At 36.7% G+C, this 24,993-nt stretch overlaps 1 protein-coding gene across 1 annotated transcript in view; it reads left to right on the top strand.

Annotated features, from left to right (window-relative positions):
* The window catches only part of LPCAT1 (lysophosphatidylcholine acyltransferase 1), a 60,051-nt gene that overhangs the window by 24,212 nt on the left and 10,846 nt on the right, over nucleotides 1-24,993 (top strand). Inside the window, exons 7-11 of the mRNA XM_054285443.1 lie at nucleotides 1,559-1,593; nucleotides 4,074-4,128; nucleotides 7,995-8,077; nucleotides 18,639-18,764; nucleotides 24,370-24,523. Coding sequence (XP_054141418.1) covers nucleotides 1,559-1,593; nucleotides 4,074-4,128; nucleotides 7,995-8,077; nucleotides 18,639-18,764; nucleotides 24,370-24,523 — 453 coding nt within the window. The remainder of the gene's footprint in view (nucleotides 1-1,558; nucleotides 1,594-4,073; nucleotides 4,129-7,994; nucleotides 8,078-18,638; nucleotides 18,765-24,369; nucleotides 24,524-24,993) is intronic.

The following is a 24,993-nucleotide window of genomic DNA, read 5'->3' on the forward strand; positions in this document are numbered from 1 at the left end:
TTAAAGTATTCATTACTTGGATACAGTAGTTTCAAAGAATGCTGTCAAAGGGAATGTTGTCCAGAAGCGCAAGCTGGTAGCTGTGGTAAATATAAAAGGTAAGTTAGTTATGTAAGGAAAATCCTACTTCCCTTTGTATGCTTTTATCATAAAGATATTGGTTATGCTGGTAGAAGTCTCTTATAACATGGATCTGCCTCTTGCAGATCAGAATCCCTTTTTCCCCTAGCCATTTCCCTGGCCATTATCCCTGATGCATCCTGATTCTTCGACGAAAAAAAGCATGACTGTCAACTATGACATTTGCATTGGGAATTTCTTGCAGGACTGTTGATGACTTACTTGAGTTTGACTTGCCAGCTAGCCAGCACAAGGCTGCATTCTGAAAATACCTGTGCCCTGTTCAATGACCCAGACACTTTCATGGAGATCACATTTTTCTTTATCTCACTCTGTGCCTTTGCAATTTAGAGAGTGGAGTTGGAGATGTGTAGTGCCTGGTGCTCTATAAGGCGAATTAGTCTCTAGATAAGTTATCAGCTATCTACACTGGTTTCTCATGGTTTGTAATGAAAGTTCCTTGTGGGAAAAACACAAAAACCATAGTACATTTACTTGCAGTGTTATCAGAGACATCAAAATAGCCAGAAACTGTGTAACAGTAAAACTACCCACATTATAGTTGTAAAATATCACTACATGGAGGTGTGGTTTTCTAATGCAGATTAATTGATTGCTACAGATAGATTCATCCTTTATTGTATTTTGTTTGATTGAAAATAATTGTTAAATGTCAAGTTTTAAATTTTTAGTGGATCTTTATGACGTGCTGACCCTATTCTCTAAGCTGTTGTTCTATCATTAATCACATTTTTCACCATTTATGGATAAGTTTGTTTCCTTTTATTTTTACTTTAGGTGGCTCTAAATGGTAGTTAAAACTTGAGTTAACTTGTTTTTTTCATAGTCATGGCACATGTGATCACCTGAAATCTCTAGAATGGGTTTGGATGGTAGCATAAATCTGAACTGGAATATGTTCAGTAGGTTGAAAAAATATTTTTCTGATCAGGTTTTTCAGAAACCTGAATTTAATGTGTCTTCTTGTCTTTACAATAATGACTTGAACTCTTTTTCCAAGTTAGAACTAATTTTTAGGTTTTAGATCCTTTTTTGTACATTTAAATCACATCTCTAAGTACTGCAGTCTTTTTCCTGTGCCGTTTCTTGATATTAGTTAAAAATGGGATGATTTTTACCCTCATATTCCTACCTGTTACATATTGCTTTACAGGTCTCTGTTCCCTTTTTGCTATTTGCATCTTGTTCATTTCTTTTACTGTGATTTGTCCTCTCTTAGTGCTTCACACAGTGTTCATTTTGGCCATATAGCTGTATAAAAGATGGGCTGATCCCTAACAGGGTTAAGAACTTTAGCAAAGAGAGCATAGAAGTTTCCATGAAAGTTTCTTAGTAATATATTGTCAGTTATGCTGTGTGCAGTGTAAAAAGTTGAATGCACATTAATTAATTGCAAATGTCACACTTCTTTTCATAGGACACAATCACATGGACATGGCAGGGGCCAGGAGCGTAAGTGGTTGATATTTTATTGCTTTTATCATTGCTTTCCTCGCTTAGTGTTTATTTATATGACTTATGTGCATATATAGTCAACCAGTTGCTGGTTATTTGATTATTTTTTGGGATTAATTTATCTTTTATCTCTTATTCTCTAATTATACTAATAGTCATTTAGCAGTATCCAGGTGTAAATAATGTACTTCAGCTGCTATGATTCTCTTGGTTTGCAGAAAGAATTTTAGGTTTTTATTTCAATTTTTTTTTTTTAACCAAGTGCCTGAAGTAAAACAACTTGCTTCTGCTCTATGCTTGCAAGTTGATTTGGTATCTTACTGTATAAAATCTATGGCTGTTGTTTGAAATTGGTCTACTCTCACAAATGCAGTTGACCCACTCAAAGAATTTGGAGATACTGTTTCCATTATCTTGTCTGAATATAATTTCGACCTTTTTTTTAAACAAAATATTGTTCTAGAAGTTCTTTAGCAAATTCATGCAATATAAGATATTAAAAGAAGCAGTTCTTGCTTGTTTAAAAAAATGTTAAGCATTATTTTCTCATTGGGGTTTGAATAAAAATTTCAAAATGTTTGGACCAAGAGGAAAACAGCAAATTTTGAACCCTAATTAAAGGAGTTTTGGCTTCTGTGGTTAATGCTTTGTATTGTTTTGAATGTCCCATGTGACATCCTATATTTCAGTAATAATGAGGAAACCATGGGGATTAACCAAGATTCAAGTAATTTAGAATTTTGTCAATTAAGTTTTGCACTTAGGATCCAGGTCTAATTAAGGACATGATTTTGAGACTTGAGGAAATCACTGATCACTTGCAAAGGTTCAGGTTGCAAATGATTTGTCACTTTGGAAGTAGATGAGTCCATGGTTGTGTATAATGTAAACACACTGCAGCATTTGCTGCACAAAGGGATTTCTGTTCTTGTGAGCTCCTGCCTCTTCCCTTGCATTTGCACTGCAATTCATGTGAAAAAGTAACTCAGCCATAGAGGAGAAAGGTGAGCAGCTTACTTCCACCTTAGTATCCTAACTGAGGACTCAAGAACACAGGGGAAGACAGAAGAAACCTGTAGGTGTCTTGCCTCAGCTCACTATAGTGTCTAGAAAACCCTTATTCTGAAGTGTTGATCTCTGCTAATAAAGTTAAATTAAATTAAAGCTGAATCAGAATCTGCAGCAGCATGTGATGTTATGCAAATTGACTGGGTCAGTTTAAATTACAGCTTGGCTTAATTAGGATTAATTCTCCTGGGTGACCTAAAATGTATTTGTGATGTCTTAGCAGAAAATGCTGTTAAGACTGATAACAGGCTTCCTTTTCTCAGCAAAAATATCTTTATGTTTTGACTAACACTAAAACAGAAATCTGGAAATGTTTCTGTATCTAGGAGTATTCTGTTTGTTTAAAAGTGCTGTAGCCTGTCAGATGGATTGAAAACTTGTCACATGCAAATTTAGTCATTGAAAGTAATGTTTTTACTGCCTTGGCAGTGTTCGGAACAGATCAACTGAGTCTACCTTGATAACAAAGATTGACCATAGTTAGATACAGATTCTATCAGTTTTAAATTTTCATTTAAATTCAGGGTTCAATCTTTGAGGATTACAGAGATGGCAGAGAGAAAAGTTTACTTGTAACTTATTGGGGGTTTTTAATGCTCTTGAACAAGGACCTAGAAACCAGACTTTCGTGTTTCTGTCAGGAACATAAACTTCAAATTACTCCATTGTTGTTCCTGACTCTTTTCTTTGCCTTGATGTGTTGGAAGCTCAATAAGAAGGAAGCAGGGGGGAAATGTTTTACAGCCCTACATGGGTGTATTACAAAATGAGTAGGGTTTTGCTTCTAGGAACTGCACTTTATCTGTGTAAGAGGATTTTGGCCTGCCATCCCCTCACAATGATTGACTACTGTAACTACCTAGATACTGTATGAAAATGTGACTACTTCACACTGCTCCTTAATTTAGGTTTACTAAATCCTTTCCTGGATTTGAATCTTAATGCTTTCTAAGGTCAAGTTGATTCCAGTTATCTTGTATCTTAGGCTATTAAAACACACATACTGCATTTCATTAACAGACTTTGGAAGTATAATGAACTTTGATTCCAAACTGAGGTAATGATAAAATCTCAGTGGTTGCATAATTAATCTTGCCAGCTCTGTGCTGAATACTGCATTTTCTAAAACAGACTTACTCCTCCTTTAACATGTTATGCATGTATTACCTTTCACTGTTTGTCTTCCTGTTTTTGAGTATTTTTAAGATGCCAATTCAGTGTAAACTTTTGTTCCACCTTACAGAATGTAATATACAGAAGTACTTCCAAAGGCCTTTTCTGTTAATTTTTATCTGAATATGATTATCCTACAAGTAGGATGTTATGTGAAGACTTTGGAGCATAATGTATTAATGTTTCACTATATATATTTTTTTTCTCCATCCTTCCCTATCTTTTTCTCCTTTTAGGTTTGAAATTCTGTGGCTTACTTTATGTCAATTTCACAATTCTGTGGAAATCGAGGTCAGTAAAAAAAACTCCAGTGTATTCTGAGCAGTTGTAGAATACATAATATTGTACATAATTCTACAGTAAAAGTTTGTATTCATAACTTGTGTATATGTCTGTGAAAACAGGTTAAGATACTACTTGTATTTTATACAAATGGCTTCTGTATCTGAAAATACAGTCTAAAAATGGAATAGCAAAATACAGTTTTCCTGTTGGCATAAGACTTTATTTTTTTTTTAGTGATTTGAATTGAGTGGATAAATTTCTGACTCACTTTAAAAAGTCTTTTGTGAACAAATTTCTTGTCTTCTAATGGCCTGATTGCTCTTTCAAGTAGTGTACCAGCTTTGTATGTTAGACATTCAAGTGTGTGAATGCTGATGTATGAACTAAGAAATGTCTTGTAGAGAAAAATTGGAGGTGGTTTCTTAGAGGCCATATAAGTTATTGAATGTCTGGCTAATTTTTTTATTAGGCTGCACTGTTCAGAATGTGAAATAGGAAAACACAGAGAAAATCTATCAATATTCTTAACTTTATTTTGAGGAAAATACTGTAATTTTGAAGCTGAATACTATTGTAGTGAAAACATGGAAACAATTATAGGCTTTCCTTTCAACTTGTTGTCCCTATTGCATTTTACACAGAGTAATTGCATTTTTGTGGACAATTACAGTATTTGAAGTGTGTCGTATAGGATATTTGACAGATGTTCTGCAATTCTTTCGCTTTTTGAATAATGAAGCAGCTATTTAGGTCTGACAGATGGAACTGATGGCAGGGTAAATCAGTAGGAAGAACTGTTGCATGTTTGCATACACTGTGTTACAATAGTAACATATATTGCATGCCGATCACTGTTCTCTGATCATTGCTCTGTGTTTGCTTATTTTTGCAATCAGTTATTCTCAAAATTAATGAATATGCAAAACACCAGCCACTCAATAGTTGTATGTGTTGTAGAAATTTGTGGTTTGTGTTATCAATTCAGTTGGACAAAAATAAATGTGATTTCCAGAACAGTGGCCTGTGTTTTGCAGAAGGGCCAGGGAGTGACTTCCTCACTCAGGGCTGAGACAAACCAGCTTGTTGGCAGGATTTTTACCCTTTCTCAGGAACATGGTTTTCTGCTCTAGGCAAGTAAAATGGGTTCTTTCACACAGGAGTGAACACTGCTGAGCTTTCTTGACTTTTGAGGCAGCAGCTGCTAGCAGATGTTGGGTTTCTGTAGCTCTTACATAACAAGCTATGATCTTTGGTAGTTCTTGGGGGAAAAAAAAGGCAAACTAACTAGTGACCTTCTGAAATACTCCATACTAAAGCAGTAGTTGGCAGAAGATAGAGGAGTAAACCTGTTTGCAAGGTTGCTCTCAAGTATGAGGCAGAGTAATGCCTCAAGGCAAGTATGAGGCTGTGTTAATGTGAATGGCAAAACAAATGTGTTTGGGTATCAAAGTTTTGAAGTTAAAATGCAGATGGGAGTGAAACAGTGTTGATGCCTGGATGACGTGGTTACTACCTTGATAACTGTAGACCAATTAACATCAACATAGTTAAAAATTACTTACTTCTGACCACTTCCAGATGCCTCCTTCTTGTGTCAGTTCTCTAGACTTTCCCAGGTTATGCAGCTTTTGGTACAGGAGATTCCAGCTCAAATGCTGTCAAGGCGCTTCTGGAGCTGTAGCAGTTGAATCTGGTTTTGCAAGGAAGTGCAGTGAGGACTAGTAACATATGGGAAAAATTGGTTGTTTTGTGTTCAAAGTCATATTTTTCCTCTGGTCTCTGAAGTTTGTTGGTGGATATTCCTGCTCTGTTCAATCAGCACAGATACTGGCAAAAACCTAGGAGCCTGGATACCAGAGTTATCTGCTGATGATTCAAGAACTCAGGAAGACCTCTAACAAAACAACACAACCTTAGAGGTTTTTTTTAATTAAATGATAGCCAGTAAGATTTACCAGTCAGCAATCAGGATCCAAATTTAGCTAGTCTGGGCTTCTCTGCATATAATATATGTTCTGGCATGTTATGTTTGTCATCCAGTGTCACTATAAAATAAAATCTATGTAAGTTTTATAATAGGTTTCTGTAAATATTTGCCCATCCACCCATCTTGTACTTAAAAATGGCATGCTGGCAAGGTGAAGAAGAAAGGATGTGTGATCATCTGCACATGTTGTTTGTTTTGGCTCTTGTCTGTTTGTTTTACTGACCTGTCAACTTCAGTGTTTGTACATCCATGACAGTCTGCAGCAGCTGAGAGTTCTTCTCTTGGTTTTGTTAGTGATGTTGAAATGATTATGCTGTTTATGTTGAGTTAGGCACAGACATGCAGAACACCTCTGAAATCACCTCATATTCAAACTTCTCCTGTGTTTGGGCAAATTACTTAATAGCCATTTGCAACTCAAATAAATGGAATGAGGTTTGGAAGTTGAAGGAGCAGTCTTTCCATCTCTGTTAACTGCACAGTCTTTGTGGTTTTGTATATTACATGAGGCTGGTGTACCTGCTTGTAATGTAAACTTAGAAGACAGGAGTCATGTGTTTTGAGCTGCAGTGGTGCACGTAGGAAAAACTCCAGCAAAACTCAAAATAAATTCAATATTTGTCCTTTACAGGAAACAGATGAATGTCCAACAGCAGTGTTTGAGTACTGTTGATCATACAGTTATGATCAGTAACTTTAGAAACACAGCTAATTTTAAAACACAGTAATTTTAAAAACACATCTAGCTTTGTGGTTATTGAGAAGTGTTTGCTGAGATTATGAACTTTAAAATAAAGACTAACAGCTTTACCCAGTTGTTAGTTTCTGGTTTAAAGACCAGTGTGAAATTTCTGGGTCATAATTTCCATTTTCCCTTCCCGTAGGTAATTATATGTACTGCAACTAAGCTTCTTGCAGCTTTTTTTCTAATACAGAAGCTTTACACAGGATTGTGAGCATTTTGCTCACTTAGTGCATAAATTATCTCACTGTGCTGCACTACTAAGAGAGTTGTGTGTCTGGTACTGACTAGGAGTGGTGATCAGAGTGATCCTCTCTTGTTCCTCCTATCTGGGAAGTTTGTCATTTGGCAGAAGGAAATGTTTTGAAGGTTTTTATTGGTGAGATTGGCTGTGATCTTGGGGCTTACATAATTTTTCAATGGACACTTAAAAACAGCTTTAAATACTGGAAGATATTTTAATGTAGGCCATGCCATTCTGAAAGCTGCCCTTTCTGTGGTGGGTCTCCAGCAGCTCTGGTTTAATTTTCCACTTTCCAACAACTATTCTGTGGTTCTCTGGTCATCTGCATTCATTTAGATTTTATTTCAATGGAGCGTTAATGGCTTATGTCCAATTAGAAGGAAAAAAGTTTCAAAACATCTAACAGCAGAAAATAAAAACACTTTTCCTGTGTATATTAGGCAGTCGTACATGTTTTCAAAATGTGCAGGGGGAACAGTAAATACCTGATGTCCTTAAAATTTGGATTCTTAATTTTTAAGTTATAAAACAATATTCCTGTAGCATGTGCTTTTTTTGGTTATCTGAAAAGAGCTGAACAATACAGAAGGTAAGTGAGGTTTATGCAAGAAAGTGCTAATACTTCTAAATTATTTTAAAATTCTGAGTCCCACTTAGGAAATGAAGATAAAACTCTACTTGGATTCCGTGTGGTGAGAAATGAGCAGAGTCAGTGTTATATGAATTTCTAGAAGTATGACATATGCTTAAGCATTTAAAAGTTTTATTTTTAATATTTTCTGTAGTCTTAATGTAATTTTCTGAGTAACAACAAACTGTATACAGTTTTCACCCTAGTGCTGTAAGACATTGTTTAAAATGTTAAATATTTTTGGTATAATTCAGTTCTCTGTATGCAGTTTCTACCCGTGTACATTCCTTCAGAAGAAGAAAGAAAAAACCCAGTGTTATATGCCAATAACGTCAGGCGTGTAATGGCAGAGTAAGTATGTTGTAATTCTGTGTAAAAATAGATCTGTGATTTTAAATTTAGAAAATACCACGAAATCAAGTTGGTGTGGTTGTCTGCCTACAAAGAACCTTGTAGTCTGCAGGAATGTCTGCAAGACCTTTTACATAATAGTTACTTCCCCCTCTGAGGAGGCCAGGGAGCCACAAATACAGCAAGAATTGTTGGAGTTGATGGGTTTGGAATATTTTTTTTTTCTGTTGGTTCTTTTGGGGGTTTTTAACATGCCTTCATATAACAAGCCAGTTCTGTTTGCTCCAGTGGGTATTTAGTCTTTTGGGGGAAGGGTATGGTGGAATTTTAGCAAAGTTATGTAACTGAATTTTGTGCTATTGGGGTTGCATTTTAAGCTGCGACTGTTTTAATGAGGTTAAGAATAGTTTCATGTGTTCATTGTTAGCCAGTAGTATTTCAAACAGTAAAATGCAGTGAAGTGGCTTTATTTCCATTGGAAACAGAGAATTGATACAATGTAAGTTATTTGAAGTTAATGTTTATGTGAAGACGGTTAAAACACTTGTCCATAGGGTATAATAAAGGCAACATTTAATACTTTCACTCTTGTTGCATTTTTATTCATATCTTTTTCATTTATTTTTTTGTTCTTTCAGTAAATCTTCCATTAGTCAGTAGATAACTCTTTTCCATATTTACAGTGAACCCTCAGGCTTGTGATCACTAATAACTCTTGAAAGGTTTATGTATCTTCCTAATCCTGATTTTGAAAGAACTTGTGAAATCATAATTTCCTTTGTGTAACTTCTCTTCCGTTTCCTATTTAAGCCGAAGGCCAGTTTGTAGGTAGTAACTGAGAATTCTTGTCTGCTTGAACCCAGGTCTGTGAGTTTCCTTAAGGATGTTGAGACAATAATATAACAATAGATCCATTGTACAAAAGGACATTCCTCAAAGGAGAAAAGAACAAAAGGACCTGTTTGAATCATCCTGTCTTGGAGTCAAAAATCTTTGAGGCACTGGCCTCAAAGACTTTTGTTGTTAATTAAAGACCATCACCTGGCAAGTGCTGTCCTCAGACTTTGTGTGGAAGGCCAGGTTATTAAATCTTCATTCTGAACTCTGCTCCAATCACATAACAGGGATTGTGTGCTATAAGGAATACTTTTGAAAGCCTACAGAAGTTTACAACAACTGGCATGTTGCAAGCCTTCCCCTCTAAGTATGCTTAGGAGGAAAAACATGATTGTTTCTCTCTCCCGCCCCTGAAGAATTAAGCATTTGTGGTCACAGAAGAGGAGTGCAGATCTAACAGGAAGACTGTCAGAATGAGAGATGTCAAAAAAGACTTTGGAACGAAGCAGGGGCTGTAGATGCTGTGTTAATGTGAATGGGGAAACAAACGTGTTTGGATATCAAAGTTTTGAAGTCAAAATGCAGATGGGAATAAACCAGAATGTAGATGCCTGGACACCATGATAACTGTAGACCAAGTAACATCAACACAATTAAAAATTATTTACTTCTGACCACTTCCAGATACCTCCTCCTTGTGTCAGTTCTCTGGACTTACTCATGCAGCTTTTGGTACAGGAGATTCCAGCTCAAATGCTGTCAAGGCTTTCTGGAGCTTTAACAGTTGCAACTCAAGTACCTTGGGTGCTGTTTGGTGGTAGCATTGCACTCTGCATTGCTGGATAAAGGACAATATTACTGCTTCATCTAGATTTTCTTGAGGATTGACTTAGTGGCAGTGTAGCATCTTATTGTCAAGAGATCCTTCTGGCATCTCTTTAGGTGTCTTCTTACTCCTCCTCCCCATTATTTTTCTCAGGCAGAAGTGCCTAATTCTACTGGATATTTTACAGCATCAAAGGTGGCACTTGCAGGTAATAACGTATTTGTGAGTGTAGAGCCAGTGTTGTGGAAACCTTGTGTCTTGCTCTTGGTTTCAGAGGGAGTTGATAGAAGTTGCTGAGTGAGCAATAGATACAGTTTCTCCTCTTGAAATTGTTTGCCTTCACAATAATCTTAATTTGTGAACAGCTTCTATTTAGCATTGAACACAGCATTTGACAAGACATCTGTATCTTATGCTGCTTCTGCTTGTTGACTCTCTGAAGAATTTTTGGTTTATCCATATTTGACTAGCTTTCCTGTGGGTGGCCACAAATGTGAGTGATGGTGGTCTCTAGATACTCTATATATATATATATATAAAAGTGAGCACCAAATATTTTGTTAAGGAGGTGCTGTCATTCATGGAGGTTTGCTTCTTTAGGATATTAGTTCCTTGCACATTGGATAAATTTACTTGCCCAAAAACTGAATGCCAAAGTGTGCCTGTGTTATTAGAACTGGAATTACTCATACAGGAGAGCCACTGCTGCTGAACATGCTTGCCATCCTTTGGGTCATTTTCTTTATTTGCACAAAAGGTATGTGCAGAATAGATTAATCTGCTGTTTAAAATATTGTCCCTACTTATATCTTAATGATATGCTTCACATTTAATTTTCTCATAAAACTCATTTTTGAGTGAGTCTGTCTTGTTTGGGCTTTCTGGCCTTGTTCTGGCTCCTACTCAGTTTAGTCAATGCTCGTGTCACCCACCAAGTGCTATCAGGAGCTGTGTTTAAAGTCACTTTCCAATCACTGAAAATGTTGAGTGCTTTTAAATATGGCATCAGTCCCAACTAGTACTTCAAAAGCAAAAAATAAAGTGTTAATTCATTTCATAAAGTGTTAATTCATTTCATGTGTTCTTTATTGGCTCTAACAAAACACTGAAACCACCCTACTAGTAAGTAATGCCATGTAGGTAAATATTATATTGCCTTACTTTCTTATTACTTAAGCAAAATCATCATTTTGGTCTTCATGTGCATAACCTATTATCATCTGATGTTGATGGTAGCCAACCAACCGTGTTTGGTCTGGTAATTTCTTGAGTTCCACAGTTTCTTCTCTATATTTTCTACTGGAGTGTCAAACATTCTGGCCCATGTTGTTTTTTGGGATTTTTTTAATCTTCAAATTAATAAGTAATAGTTTACTGTAACTATGTCAGTGTTGTAAAATTGTCAGCCACTTGAAACTTCAATCCCAGCTTTTCCAGAACTATTAGGAACAAATCACTTGACCTTGTAATCACAAGTATTTGTTTCTAAAAATTTCTCAGTGCTAGAGGAAATATCTCCATCACTCTTAGAGCATTGGGAAATACTTACTTTTATTCATAAGATTTGTTATCTTAATTGTTTGCTAATGTAAGTATTGCACATGACAGAAGAGTTTTTTTCCTAATGACAATTTTCCTATCCTTAGCTAGTAGTTGGTTACATTATTTTTTTGTATTTTCTCTTATGCATTAAAAAGTCTTATGCTTCTTAGCTGCATTAACTACAAATTTTTATGCATTTTTACCTATGTTGTTTTGCTGCATCATAGTTCTTAATTTACTGATAGCTATTTAAAGAATCATTTGTTTTGTGGTTTGTTTGGAGTATTTTCCCCTAAAGAAAATATATTAGTTGCCTCTTTTCATTGTGGAGTTGTACCCATCTGCTACTGTTCTTAAGTGCCTAATTTTCATGAGCAATCATATTCTGAAAGACATCTCTTAGTTGTACTCAAAGTACTATTTAGGGTATAGAAATTCTGTTTGAAGGAAAAAGTAGATAACTTTTACTGCCACTTTGGGGGGAAAACCAAGTTTGTTACCCTGCTGCTCTTTAGGACTCAGATATGTTTGAAAGAAGTATGTCAGTAGCTTAGCTTTTAGTTAGCTGCAAAAATTCATTTTGTACGTAAATAAGCCAGTGGTAGTGCAGGCAGCTGATTGTGAAAATCTGCACTGCAGGTTCTTTGTGCAAGTCTAAAGTAACCTCAGCTGAAATTACAGATTTAAGCTGACTAGATGATGATACACAGACCCACAGGTCACTTATTCACGTGCAAACACAAGTTGTTTTCCTTTAGTTTTAGTTTCTCTTAAAGACTGTCTTCAAAATAGGGAAGAATATGGTTGGGTGGTACAGCTTGGGAAAAAATAGAAGACAAATTGTTGCAAATTTGTTTGGGTTTTTTTTGCATGTGGCAGATGTTGAGACTGAAACTTGATGGAAACCAGAAACCTTTGGCCCTTTGTTTTTCAAAACTGTAAGCACCTCAGAACTTAAGTTCTTTCAGTACTCCTGATTTGAGCATTTTGTATTCCTAGATCTTTTGAGTGTTAAACTCAGCACTGTAATGACATGTGTGACACTCTCCAGGAGTTCTGAAGTTTCATTTTTGGTGAGCCCAGAAAGGCAGCCTTCCTGTAGAAATAGCAAAATGTCATAGTCCAGTTTGCATTTGTCCAGTAATTTTGTTTTTCTTCCTCACTTACAGAAACATTTAAAGATGTGCTTTTATATTTGCAGTAGATGCTGAAATTGATTAAAGTGCAGCATGTTAGACACGGAACTTGAAACATCTGCCTTCCTGATGTTTTCTGTCAGGTGCTTGCCAGGACCACTTTCCCTGTGTTGGAGCATGTCATACAGTTAAAGCACTGACTTACCAGCTTGACATATGAGCATTACATTTTGCTTTTGAAAAATGAGTACTTTTATCCAGCATGCTGGTGAAGGTAGTCTTCAGTGTCCATCTTCCCTTTTGTCATCTTCTACACAGTCAAAATCAGGGTTTGGTTTTTTTCTTGCAAGCTCTGACAGCATCAGAATGTGATCTTTGCCAATATATGTGATAGATCAATGCGAGTTGCAGAAGAGTATCCTTGAGGATGGGAGTTTGCAGTAGCTTACTGGTCTGACTCGTGGCTATTTGCTGTATTCAGTGGCCTGTTGAATCCAGCTTTTGAAAAACTGCTGTGTTTTGTGCCTGTGCTGTCTGAAATTCCTTGTGTGATTCTGCACAGGTACTGTTTGCATGCTCACCATTCAGCTTTGAAATCCAAACTGGGTTTTTGGCATTTTTATGCCATTAAAGCCATAAGCATCAGTATAAGTGGAATTACTGTAGTGCTGGAGTTAACAAGCATCCATTTGAAGCATTGATGGTGAAGGGTCTAGAGAGTAAATCATGTGAGAAGTGGCTGAGGGAGCTGGGGCTGTATAGCCTGGAGAGAAGAAGGCTCAGGGGGATCTGTAACTGCCTGGAAGGAGGTTATTCCAAGCTGTAGATTCACCTCTTGTCCAGCACAGGCAGTGATAGGATGAGAGGAAATGGCCTCAAGCTGCTCTAGGGGAGGTTCAGGTTGAACATCAGGGAGAATTTCTTCATGGAAAGTGTTAAGTATCAGAATGGGCTGCCAGGGAGATGTTCAGGAAACAACTGGACATGACACCATGGTTTAGTTGAAAAGACAGTGAACAGTCAAAGGTTGGACTTGACCTCATAGGTCTTTTCCCACCTAAAAATTCTGTGCATTGTTTGGGTTTCATGCCATAAACAAAAATGGAGATGAGAGACATTGTGCACTCTGTTCATTTTTGTGAATACTATGAGTGTGGCAGGTGAAGAACATAGTCACAGAACAGGGTTAACTGTACAGCTTCTTGCTACATTTAGCTTCTCAAGGAAGAAATAATTTTTTTAAATGTTAAGTAATATTTTGCAACACTCTGGTTTGAACTGCAACACTCTGGTTTTTGAATGCTGACAATGCAAGGCGAACCTCCTCTGTTTTTTACCCCTTGAAGATTTGTGATGTGCAAGTCTACAAAATCAACAATTACAGAACCCAATTTCAAACAACACCAGGCAGGAATACAGTCATTGGCAACTTCTTTTTCTGTCTAAAAATTAAACTGTTATGAGATAATAGATTCCTTATGTGAACTTCACACTCATGACTGGACCTTCTTTTGCTTGGAGAATGTCACAAAGTAGTAGTCTGAGGAGAGAAAAGGGACTATCTTCTCTGGCCTTCCAAAACTAAATAGTTGGCAGCACTTCAGCTTGGGAAAGGATGGGAAAAAAAGAGAGTGGAGGGTTGTTTTGAAGGTCAGGAAAATCCCAGTGTTCTGAAAAAGCATACTAAAGGAAGTCTTAGTTTTCATAGCAGGAGAGATGGAAAGCACTCAACAGTAGATCAGCTAAAAGTAAAAAGACTAAGTCTTTAAAATGTGCAAAATTGTGCCATTCATTACCAGATAGATAAAATTACTTCATCAGAGCTGAGTTATACTGTGAAAAACGTGGTTAATGGGTGATTCTAAAACATAGTGGTACAAAAGGTCTCTGGTTCAGGAAGTTTGTGTACTACTGATGACTAGATTAGATGACTACTAATAATTGGAGTTATTTGTCCACTGTGTTTTGTGTGTCTTTTTGCTGAACATCCAGTAATGAAGAAAAATACCAAATTACATATTTGGTACTTTTAGATAGAATCCTAATGTTTTCAGCACCCGATAAAGATTATGGCTGATTTAAGGGAGTTTTTCTGATCAGCCTGTGGAATGTTCTCTTGATTAGTTCATAGTTCTGCTTATGAACAATGTAAAACGTTTTGAGAATCTTTTTGTTGAAATGTAGATTCCAAATGTCACAATATTGCCTGCACTATTTTTTTTCACTTTACATAATATTCTAGCAGTCACATTCTGTTTATGTTTGGCGTTTTGCATGCATAGTGGATTGGTATGCAGAAAATGAGGAAGTTAATAATTCATCTTATATTATGACTGCACAAATGTTAGACACAGAGAGCTGTTTGATATAAGACATCAGGATATAACAAGTATAACTTGTGTTTCTCAGATTGGGTTTGCAGGAAAGCTTTTGGGGCTTTGTTTCATTTGAGTTTATTATTTTCAAGCAACTTGCTGACTTGGAAACTTGATGTAGTGTGATGTGATGATAGGTGAATAGCCAGCACCTTGGGGAGGGTAGGGAAGGAAAAAGTCTCAAGGTATGTCAAGCGAGACATTCGTATCAGGCCATTTAAATCTGCTGGACTAGTTAAAAGGCTATGCTCACATGAACTGAGTGTGAAAGTAGAGGTAGTTTGAAGAAAAGAGGGGGGAAAATCTTTCAAATGAAGATATGGGAAAAGTTGTTTTATTTTTAGTTTATTAAGAATATGAGATTGTATGTATGATTTGCATCTCAAATTGAAATGATATTTTTTTTCCCCAATTGAAGTAGAAAAAGATTGCCCTGGAGGATGAGTTGGAATAGTTTGATAACTGGTTCTGTAGAAAATCCTGTGAGTTGCACTTGTACCGAGGCCTTACAGTGAACTCTAATAAGCCAGGCTTCCTTCTAAGAAATTAAAAATTTCACAAGTCTTAGCATAAATAATGAACTTTATATGTTGCCCAGTTTCAGTTTCTTCAACATTCTGAGCTGAAATCAAGGTCCTTTAAAGCTGCTAGCTCTATACAGCTTGTGATTTGTCTTCTGAGCTCAGGAGCCCCTTGAACTCTATCTGGCCTTGGCTGGTTCTATGATTGAACTTTGCTTTGAGCAAAAGTGTTTCTTTCCTTCCTCACTTCTGACCTTTGTTATTGTGAAAGTCTGGATGTATATGTACCCTCTTGTTTGGGTTTTTTTTAAGTCCAGCAGCTTGAAAATTACAACAGATGAACAAAAGAAGCTGCTTTTGTCTTTCTAAATCCCATTTTGTGTTTGTGTTGGCATTGAACATACATGTAGGTATTAATTGTAGTGGGGATTTTCCTTCACTGATAGCAGCAATATAATTCTGGCCCAACTACCATCTCTTTTATAAGGGGTGCACAAAGCTATAAAAATATGTGTTTCCCCTTGTGGTTTGGCTGAGTCTGAAATGACCCAGGCTTTTGTTTGGAATTTATTTTCTATCTTAAGTTTGGTTTTGATTTTTTTTGTTGTTTGTTTTGGGCTTTTTTAAAAATTTCTCTTGGCTAGGCTCCTTCAACATATTCAAGGACCATTATTTAGCAGTTATTTAAATCTGGCATTGGTGCTGGGCTGGCAGTCAGTCAGGCTTCAACCCTCCCCCCAGGCTGAGTGCCCTGATCTTTGTTAGTCATCTTTCTTCTAATGTGTTGGAACAGCATCTTGCTTTTGGTTCTAACAAGCTATTGTTTCTTGCTTTGGCTTGCCACCTTATGGTTATGTTTTAGCTTGTCCATCTTCTCTATTTCACTTCGGAGAATGCTTGAGTTTCTTCTGTTTCTTTAAAGCCTCTCTATTTTAATCGCCACCTTTAATCATTTTCAATTACACTATTTTTTTTCTGTCCTTTCAGAATTTAAGTGTCTCACCACTTCTCCAATTTCCTAATATGTCCAACAGAGGAACACTTTACTCTTTCAGTTTCCTTATTTTTAACATGCTTCCCCTTTTGCATGTAGTTCCCCTGTGCTTCAGCTGATTGCCTGTAAGTTCCTGTATTTCTGTTACATGCTATATCTAGTGTGACCTGGAGAACTGATGAATTTTGGTGTAATGTGCTTGGCTGGGCTAGATCTTTGTGTCATTCTTTTATGGAACTGCTCTGGGTAGTACTGTCTGTAGCATGTCCTTGCTGGAGACAGTTGACATGGATGTCTATAGGGATGATTGAGTGCAAAAGATGGGAATAGGAAGTAATCTCAAATGGCTGGATAGACTCTGCTTCTTTCATCCACTTCTTTCTCTTCTTTTGAGGAAAATTAATTTTGTGTTGTAAAATACCAGTGATTTCATCTTGTATAATACAGATTACATATATTAATACAGATTATTATAATACAGATTACATATATTACATCACATATTGCATCTTTCATAATACTGTATGGAATACTATAAAACAGAAGTCTTGACATGCTCACAATACCTGATCTCTAACTCAGGTTGAACTTGGAAATGGATTTAAATCCCCACAGCATGGGGGAGTTCTTCATCTGTATTTTACCATGAGTCTGTGGGGTGAGGTATTATAAGAATCTTGTCCATTCTATTAAGGTGGTTTACTGATTTACAAATACTGCTGGGACACTTCATAGGAGGAGTGGATTGATGAAACAAGAACAGATCAAGCAGAGAAAATTTTAGAGGAACGGGATTTAATTGCTTAGATCACCAGTATGAGGCAATCTAATCTTCAACATTCTGCTTGTAAGATAACTTTTCTCTGTACCTAAATAATTTGGTTTAGTGGGCTTTGTCTTTTGTTTCTTTCTCTTTGTTTCTTCTTCTTAGGAAGGGGGAGGCTATTCAGCCAGGATCACTACCTTCTAATTCCTTGTTTTGTGCATAAATAGCTTATAAGTACTATCTGGTTTTTTACCACATTTGGTACTTTAGAGCTTGAATATTTATTAGTGAGGTGTTCTTCCTAAATGTTTGCCTTTCTCAGCCTCAAAGAGAAGAGAGAAGCCCTGATCAGTACCTTTAAGGTCTGGTGCATGTCCTATATGTCAGAGTCCCTGGACAGAAGAGAACTGGCTTATGTTATTTACCTTGCTATTCAAAGGCCTTGGAATGAGATTCTGAGGAAGAGACTGTTTGACAGAAATTGTTTGCATAAGAGGTAACTGCCATTACAGATCAAACTGCTTATAGTAAAGCAGAAAATTGAATGCAGAGTTTTCATCAAAGCCAAAATTAGTGTGGCAGACCTCAGGGTTTTGCATCAGTCTTGCCATTAGTGTATATGAACTTCACATATGAAAAAGGTTGTTAGCAGTATGATAGGCAAACTGTAGATGAAAAGAATTAAGGTAACTAAACAAATTTTGTGAAGATTTCATCAAACTAGAAAAAGCTGCATAAAGGAGATAATGCTCCTTACTATGATAAGTAAAATCAAGTATAATAAAAAATGTGGCAGATGAGTAGCTTATATGGAGCTATGTTGGCTTTCTAAATTGCATCTTATGTTTGTACACTGAATTCTTAAAGTCTTCTTTCACACCACCTCTTTCTGTCAACTTTGCGGCAGCAAATACGGGGCAGCTACAATATCAGAATTTCCATCAATTATCTTTTGGAGCGTCAAGTTAGAAGTGAAACCAAAACCAGTACTGAATTGTTTAGTGTATAAAGACTTGGGAGTAATTTTTCCTACCTTAATGTAGAAAATATTTAAAAATAACTTGTTTGCTTAGAGCTTAACTCTGCTTGTTTTTATATGTTGTGTTCTAGCTGTTCTTTATAGAGAAATGTTGCCTTTTGTGTAATATTAATATTAGCTGAAGATAATAGCTGTTCTGCTCAGGTGATTGCGCTAACACATTAATAAATCAATAATAAAAATATTGGACACATTTGTTAATAAATATATATTTGGGTTCTAGATTAAACATTTTGAAACCCTAGATATTCACTTATATGAAATTTGTCTATGAAAGTCTATGCACTGCCTAATTTTTGACTTGTGTTCTTGCATATTTTCATGGACTCATTCAAAGCAGATGCTCTGCAACAGATCAAGTGCCATATTTCGTTCTCTCTGTATAAACTTACTTTATTGTCTCTTCCTTATAGTTTTCCAGAATTGAAAGCATAGTTGTTACAGGATTTCTTGCTGTGAAAAAAGTGATTATTCTGTTCAGTTTTCTTACTGTCTTGTTTACAGTGTTTCTTTGGTTTATTCAAGGGCATTGGGAGTTCCAGTGACAGACTACACGTTTGAAGACTGTCAGCTGGCTTTGGCTGAGGGACAGCTTCGTCTACCTTCAGATACATGTCTTTTAGAATTTGCAAAGCTTGTGAGAAGCCTTGGGTGAGCATATACAATATTTATATGTAAGGTGCATCTTTATTATATATATCTGTAGTTTTTACCATCATGTAACAATATTGCATTTATGAGTATAAATGGAGTGTTGTCATCATACAATCAGGGGAACACAAGCGTAAAATTAAAACAGTACTCCACTTGCAAGCAGCGCTCCTGAATCCTAATGAATAGAGTTGGTTGTAAAATTCTTATTTTCCATCTGACAAGTGAGCAGAGTGTGAAGCATTCATTCCTGAGCTAGAAGACAGTTTCTGAAGAGGATCAGGAATACTGTGGGATTCCTAACATTTGATACAGTTGAGAGTCAATTGTCTTTTCCTGTGACATCTGTGGAGGGAAAACAAATGCTGCCAACAGCAATCTTGTGGCTGGATTAACCTTGTAATAGTGAGGACAGAGGGGTCACCCTTTCCTGAGAAGGACAAGGTGGTGGTTGATCTTTTGAGCAGGTCACTGCCAGATGGACTTTCTAATGCAGCTGTAGCTCAGTGCACGCAGCGTGGGTCCTCTCTTCTTTCTTCCCATAGTGCCATTTCCTGCTAGCTCTACCTTTCAAAAAAGCCTCAGCAAACCTGAAAAATTTACATTTTTGCTACATTTTTACATTTACTACAATTTGCATTACTAAACCAAGTAGTAGAACTTGCTGCTGTTTCCCAGTTTTTCTCCTGCTTCTCTGGTGATCTTATTGAGCAACTATGAACTAAATGTACAGCCTCATCCTATTAACTCTCAATATGCAAGACCTTTTTTCATTTTCTTGTCTCATTACTTGAAAGTACAGAGCATAGTCTAATGTTTCCATTGTGTATTTTATTTCCTTTCACTAATTTTTTCCTTCATCTTCAGCTTGTGTACATAAATGAAAATAAAGAAAAAGCTCTGTTGGATAATAAGGAATGTAGGACAGCACACATCATGAATTCAGATGACAAGCATGTACTAATCTATTGTCAGGGCTTCCATCTGAAAAACTTCCATTAGGACAGGAGAGACTTATAGGGGAAAATAAAGATTCTCACTTTGTTTAAAAGGCTCTGAATTTACAGTACTAAGGAAGAAAAACAAGTGAAACAAAACAAACCAACCACCCACGTCTCTTATTATGCAGTTGATAATCCTGGGATTCAGTTTAATCCTCTTGTTAAGTTGTCTGGCTTCTGTCTGCTCAATTTAAAGCTGTTCTTTCAAATTATGCTTTTGTTTTGGCCTCTGAAACAGTTACATGCATATGTGAGGGAGGTTCACTGCAGCCCAGAAGTTCTCTCTCTGGTATGAGCAATTAATCCTTGGCGAAATATAATCCTCTCTGAATTTGGGCATGTGCCAATAAGAAGGATATTATGCTGGTATTTTTCTGGCACAATTGGATGAAGATTGTAATATGACTTCATCTCTAATGCACATTTGATAATAATGTAGTCATTTTGCTGTTTGTTCAAAGGTTTTGAGGTCAGGGAGGCATTAAGATCATCCACTAGCACCCCTAAATAACTGGAAAAGTAAATTTTATCCAATGGATTTTTCATCCAGTCTTAACATTTATTTTTGAGCAATGACATACTTTCAAGGTAAGATCCAGTTTTAAGATTCCTATAGTAAGGCAAATTCAGAGTTCTTTTTGGTTTTGATTTTTTGAAATCAACTTTCACTTCAGTTCGCTCTACTGAAGAGTTACTTCTGTGCACATTGTGTCTACAGGATTCATTATCCTTGTCTGTAAAATTTGCTTAGCCTGTGCTCAGCTGGATGGGATCCAGTCCAGAATCCATGCAGGCACAGCAATGAGTTCTCATGCTTCATCTAAGGAAGAGCTTGGGCTGTACAACTGGCTTGTACCAAACTCTGTGATAAAATGGCTGCTTTATCAATGACATCAATTGATCATAGACTTATCTTCTCAAATTGTGCATTCATTGCTCCTCAAGGAGTCGTGTTTCTCTTCAGTCTGATAGTTTGTCTGACCACCAAGCTAATTGCTAAACTATGTGCAGTCTAAGTTAAAGCTTTTTTTTTTCATACATTGTAAATCCTCTGCTTCATTTGATGACTTATTCTGTAAGTGATGTTCCCACTGTGTAAAGTGAATCTCTATTTTTATTTGAACTGAATCTATTGCCATGTTCTGGACATTGAATCTTGTTTGTATTTTGTGCCTTACTAAAACCTCTTTGAATATCTTCTCCTTCAGGAAGTGTTAATATAGTTAATTAAGTGTAGTCTGTCTTTTTATGAAATACTTCTTATGAGTTGCTTTCGGGTAGTTTCCCGCAAGGAGATCCTTGAGTTGTGGTTTGAATTTATTTGCTCGTATTGTTTCAAGTTTCTGTTTGTTCTAATTGCCAATATTACCTCATCAAGTTGACCATGAGGATCCTTTTAGTCAATGCAGCTGTAAGCTACCAAGATCTGCAAGGATCTCAGGCCTGGTGCCTGTCTATTCTTGCTCAACAGCCTCTACCATCCAGACAACAATGCAGATTTCTGCTCTCCATGTGTGTCTGAAATGGGCCAGACTGTAGGTAGAACTTTGTGTCTCCAGAGTAAAAACCCTCACAGCTAACTACCTGTGCTGTGACTTCAGAGTGCTCAGAGGTCATCTATAACAAGGAAAAAAACCTCTGGAGGGTGTTTACCTTCTGCATTTGTGATAAAAGCAATGCTCTCCAATACAGGAGGTGATCAAGGATCAGGCATGACAGCAAATACCATGGCAGCCCCTGCTTTTGTGGATCAAGGCAGGGTGTGCCAAGAGTATTCAAGAGGGTCAGTTTTGCAGTTTTTCAGTATACATGCTCTATGATGGCAAGAAGTTGCACATAAGTACATCAGCAGACATAAAGTTGAATGTCTTTTCTGGCTTAGGGCATGTTTCTCTGTGCTTGTAGTTTCCAGTAGCTAGCTACAAGATCCAGCTGTTCTTCCAGCTCTCTGAAGGTTTTTGGCAGGTTCCCAGCATGCAAGAAATAAGCTTATTTTCAAATAGTCAAATATAGCTAAAACTAGCATACTTACTAAAAATAGTGATAATTATGCTGTAAAATATTCTACCTTGAGGGATCTGGTTTTCCTTGTGAAGTCTGCTGTGAAAAATCTGATGTTCAGAGCTGTTAATCTTGAAGAATGTCCTTTCCATCTTCATGGACTCAGGAATACTTCCTGTTCTCTTTAGTATGCACTGACTTAAAAAATGAATCAAAACACCACAACAGCAAATAATTTTATATGTCATAAAGCCTAGATCCTGCATGGAAACTATTAAGCCAACAAACATGATTTCATGAGGGAAGACAGTTGTTGTGGGCTTTCTATAATTTATGGCCTCCATTGGGATAAAAGTAACAATTTTAAAGCAGTTGCGACATTCAGACATTTTCACATTGGTTCAGAACTTATTATGAAATTTGCACTTGGCTTCTGAAGAGTTCAGTTTAGCAGCTTATGGTCATCAACATATTAATGACTTCCTGATTTTGAAAGGTTAGAGGGGAAGTGAGCCCACCTTGGATGACCAGAAGCACAATGCTGTCATACTCAAGTTGAAGCAGTTTGCCTCACTGATCCACATACTGCTTTTGAGATTGCCTTACACCTCTTGCTATATTTACAAAACATAAACCACAAGATGCCTGTAAGATTTGTGGTGAGCTGTGTGACTTTCCATACAAGATTTTGCCTTCAAGCTTCTATAACTGTTCAGGCTTAATTACTGGTGAAGAGGAGATCTTGCAACTCTTGAGTGCTACCCACCAAATGAATGCTCCCTCAGTTCTAGGTGAATTTTGAGACAATTAATTGCAAACAAAATCTCTGATTTAGAGACACATGATACACTACATATTCTGCGTCAGTGGGGGCTTATCCCAAGGGAGGATTTAGATGCCAGCTGTCCTTGTGCTACAGTTAAAATCCAGTGCAGCCACTACTCTGGGATGTATTATCAGTGGACACTTCTTGCATATAATCCTGCATGTGAGGAGATGAGTTCTGTGTGCATCTCAAATCCTCTATGGATTTTTTTTTTTGTTATTGTTCCTTCTACTTTTCTACTTGATCGTGGAAAATTAATGCTTGCAGAAGGATGTCTCACTCTTTTTTCATTGTCTAGAGCTAAATCTTGAGATAAGTGCTTTAAAGCTAGGGTAGAGAATTTGTGAATTTTCTGTAGGAGCCATGGGTTTCTGGAAGAATTCTTGCATGTTCAAGTCTTATAATTCAGACATACAGGTCTTGGCACGGTTTAGTTAGTACATATTGGTAAGTCATATAGGTCATGACAAAAACCATGGGAGGTGTATTTTTACTTAAGAGTTGTGATCTTTAGGAAGGGTCACTACAGCAAGCAATCAAGTTCTGGAGCTGATGTATCAGATAATCTTCCTAGCAGAAATGCTCTTATCTTTTTTCAGAAGCTCCTCAGAATGCTGATGTTAAGCATTTTATTCATTCTTGTTGCTGAGAGGAAGCTGCTGAAGAGTCCCAGCTGCAGTCTGGAAACAGTTCTGGTGGAAGCTTCTGAGTTGTATGAATAACTGCTTTTCCTTGTCTGCAGCAGCAAGCAGCAAAACAGGCAACTGCAGAAGGACATTGTAGGAGACTTTACTGGCATCTTTTGTCTTCTGAGTGGAAAGATGCCCAAGTTACCCTGAATCAGTTCAGGGGAGACCTGATCCAGATCTGCTTGATGTTGTATTTGGGGAGAAAGCTGCTTTTCTTTACATGATACCTGCAGCATCATTTATTTTGTTCATAGTAAGATTATTCAGTAGGGCTTTTTTGTTTGGTTGGTTTTGGGGTTGTTTTGTTGTTGTTGTTAGCTTTTTTTTTTTTTTTTTTTTTTTTTTTTTTTTTTTTTTTTTTTTTTGCAGAGCCAAAAGAGTAAGCTTGACTTAGGCAAAAAACCAGCCAACAACCACACAGTAGATATCTAAAAATATAAAGTTGTTCATCCATCAATGTCTGGTTTTGCAATAGGGAAGGACTAAGGAAATTCTGTAGCTGTAGGAACTACAAGAATTTTGTTTGGGTTACCTCATAATGGTGTCCAACTCAAGACTGAATGTGAAAAATGAGGACTGATAAACAGGATTAACAGTATAATCACTATTATGTAATCCCTGATTTATTTTTTTTTTTAGGTAAGATGCATCATGTCCTTCCTGTTCAGTGACATTAGTAAATTTGGAAACATAATTGGTTTATGTTAGTGTCCTACAATACAGCCATTTTCAGGTGACCTAAATTCCACCTAGTTCTCCATGATTGGAATTTATTAGCTAGTTCTAGACTGTGTTTCTTCCTGTTGAACTGCTTGCACATATGGCTTGTCATCAAGGTAGACTAAAGGACATGAGTTTGTCCAAGGTTCTTAAGCCCTTGCAGTAATTCCTGATACAGCTTGAGAACTAATGGGAGCTTTAAAACTACATAAATACATTATTTGATAAAAAAGTTGTGTAATAATTCTGAAACCAGACTTTTTAATGCTTTACACCATAATCATCCATTTTTTCATTTGATATTTTGAAATACATATTGTTAAAACTGGGTTGATTTTTAAAATGTGCAAAAATACTATGCTTTATAGGCTGAAGCCAGAAACACTTGAAGATGATCTTGATAAATATGCTGCCAGTGCCATGAAAATGAAGAATGAAAAAGTTGATCTCAAAGAATTTTCAGCCTACTTGGAATTTCCAGTTTCTCAGACATTGGAAAGTATGTTTGCACTTTTTGATGAGGTAAGAAACATTAAGTTTTAGAATTTTAGCGCTTTTGGTAAACTCCACTTTAGCCTACTTCTGTTTCAATTGAATTCACTGAGGTCTAATTTCTGAGCATTTTACCATAAAATTTTCTTACTGCACTTCCCTTTCAACAAGGTAAGGACACCTATCATCAGCTAAATAAAGCTTTCCTTCAGCTAGAACTTAAAAGGAATATCAGCTGGACAAAAACTTACCTCTTTTCTAGATGGAAAATATGAAGAGGAAGAAAGGTAGGGTCAGGCTAGACCTCTGCTGCTGCTCATAGCAGATGAATGAATGCAGTGTCTGTTAGCTGATATTCATTTACCTTGTATATAAATGACTTGTTCTTCTACGAGCCTGAAACCTGAGGGATCTTGGCAAGTGAGCCAGTTTTTCATTCCTCTGGCAATCAGTCAGAATGGGGAAATGATGATTATCTTTGTGTGGATGAGGTGCTGTCT

This window comes from Melozone crissalis, unplaced genomic scaffold (assembly GCF_028551555.1).
Source record: "Melozone crissalis strain CALT ecotype California unplaced genomic scaffold, PUWL_Pcris_2 ptg000042l_1, whole genome shotgun sequence".
NCBI lineage: Eukaryota > Metazoa > Chordata > Aves > Passeriformes > Passerellidae > Melozone > Melozone crissalis.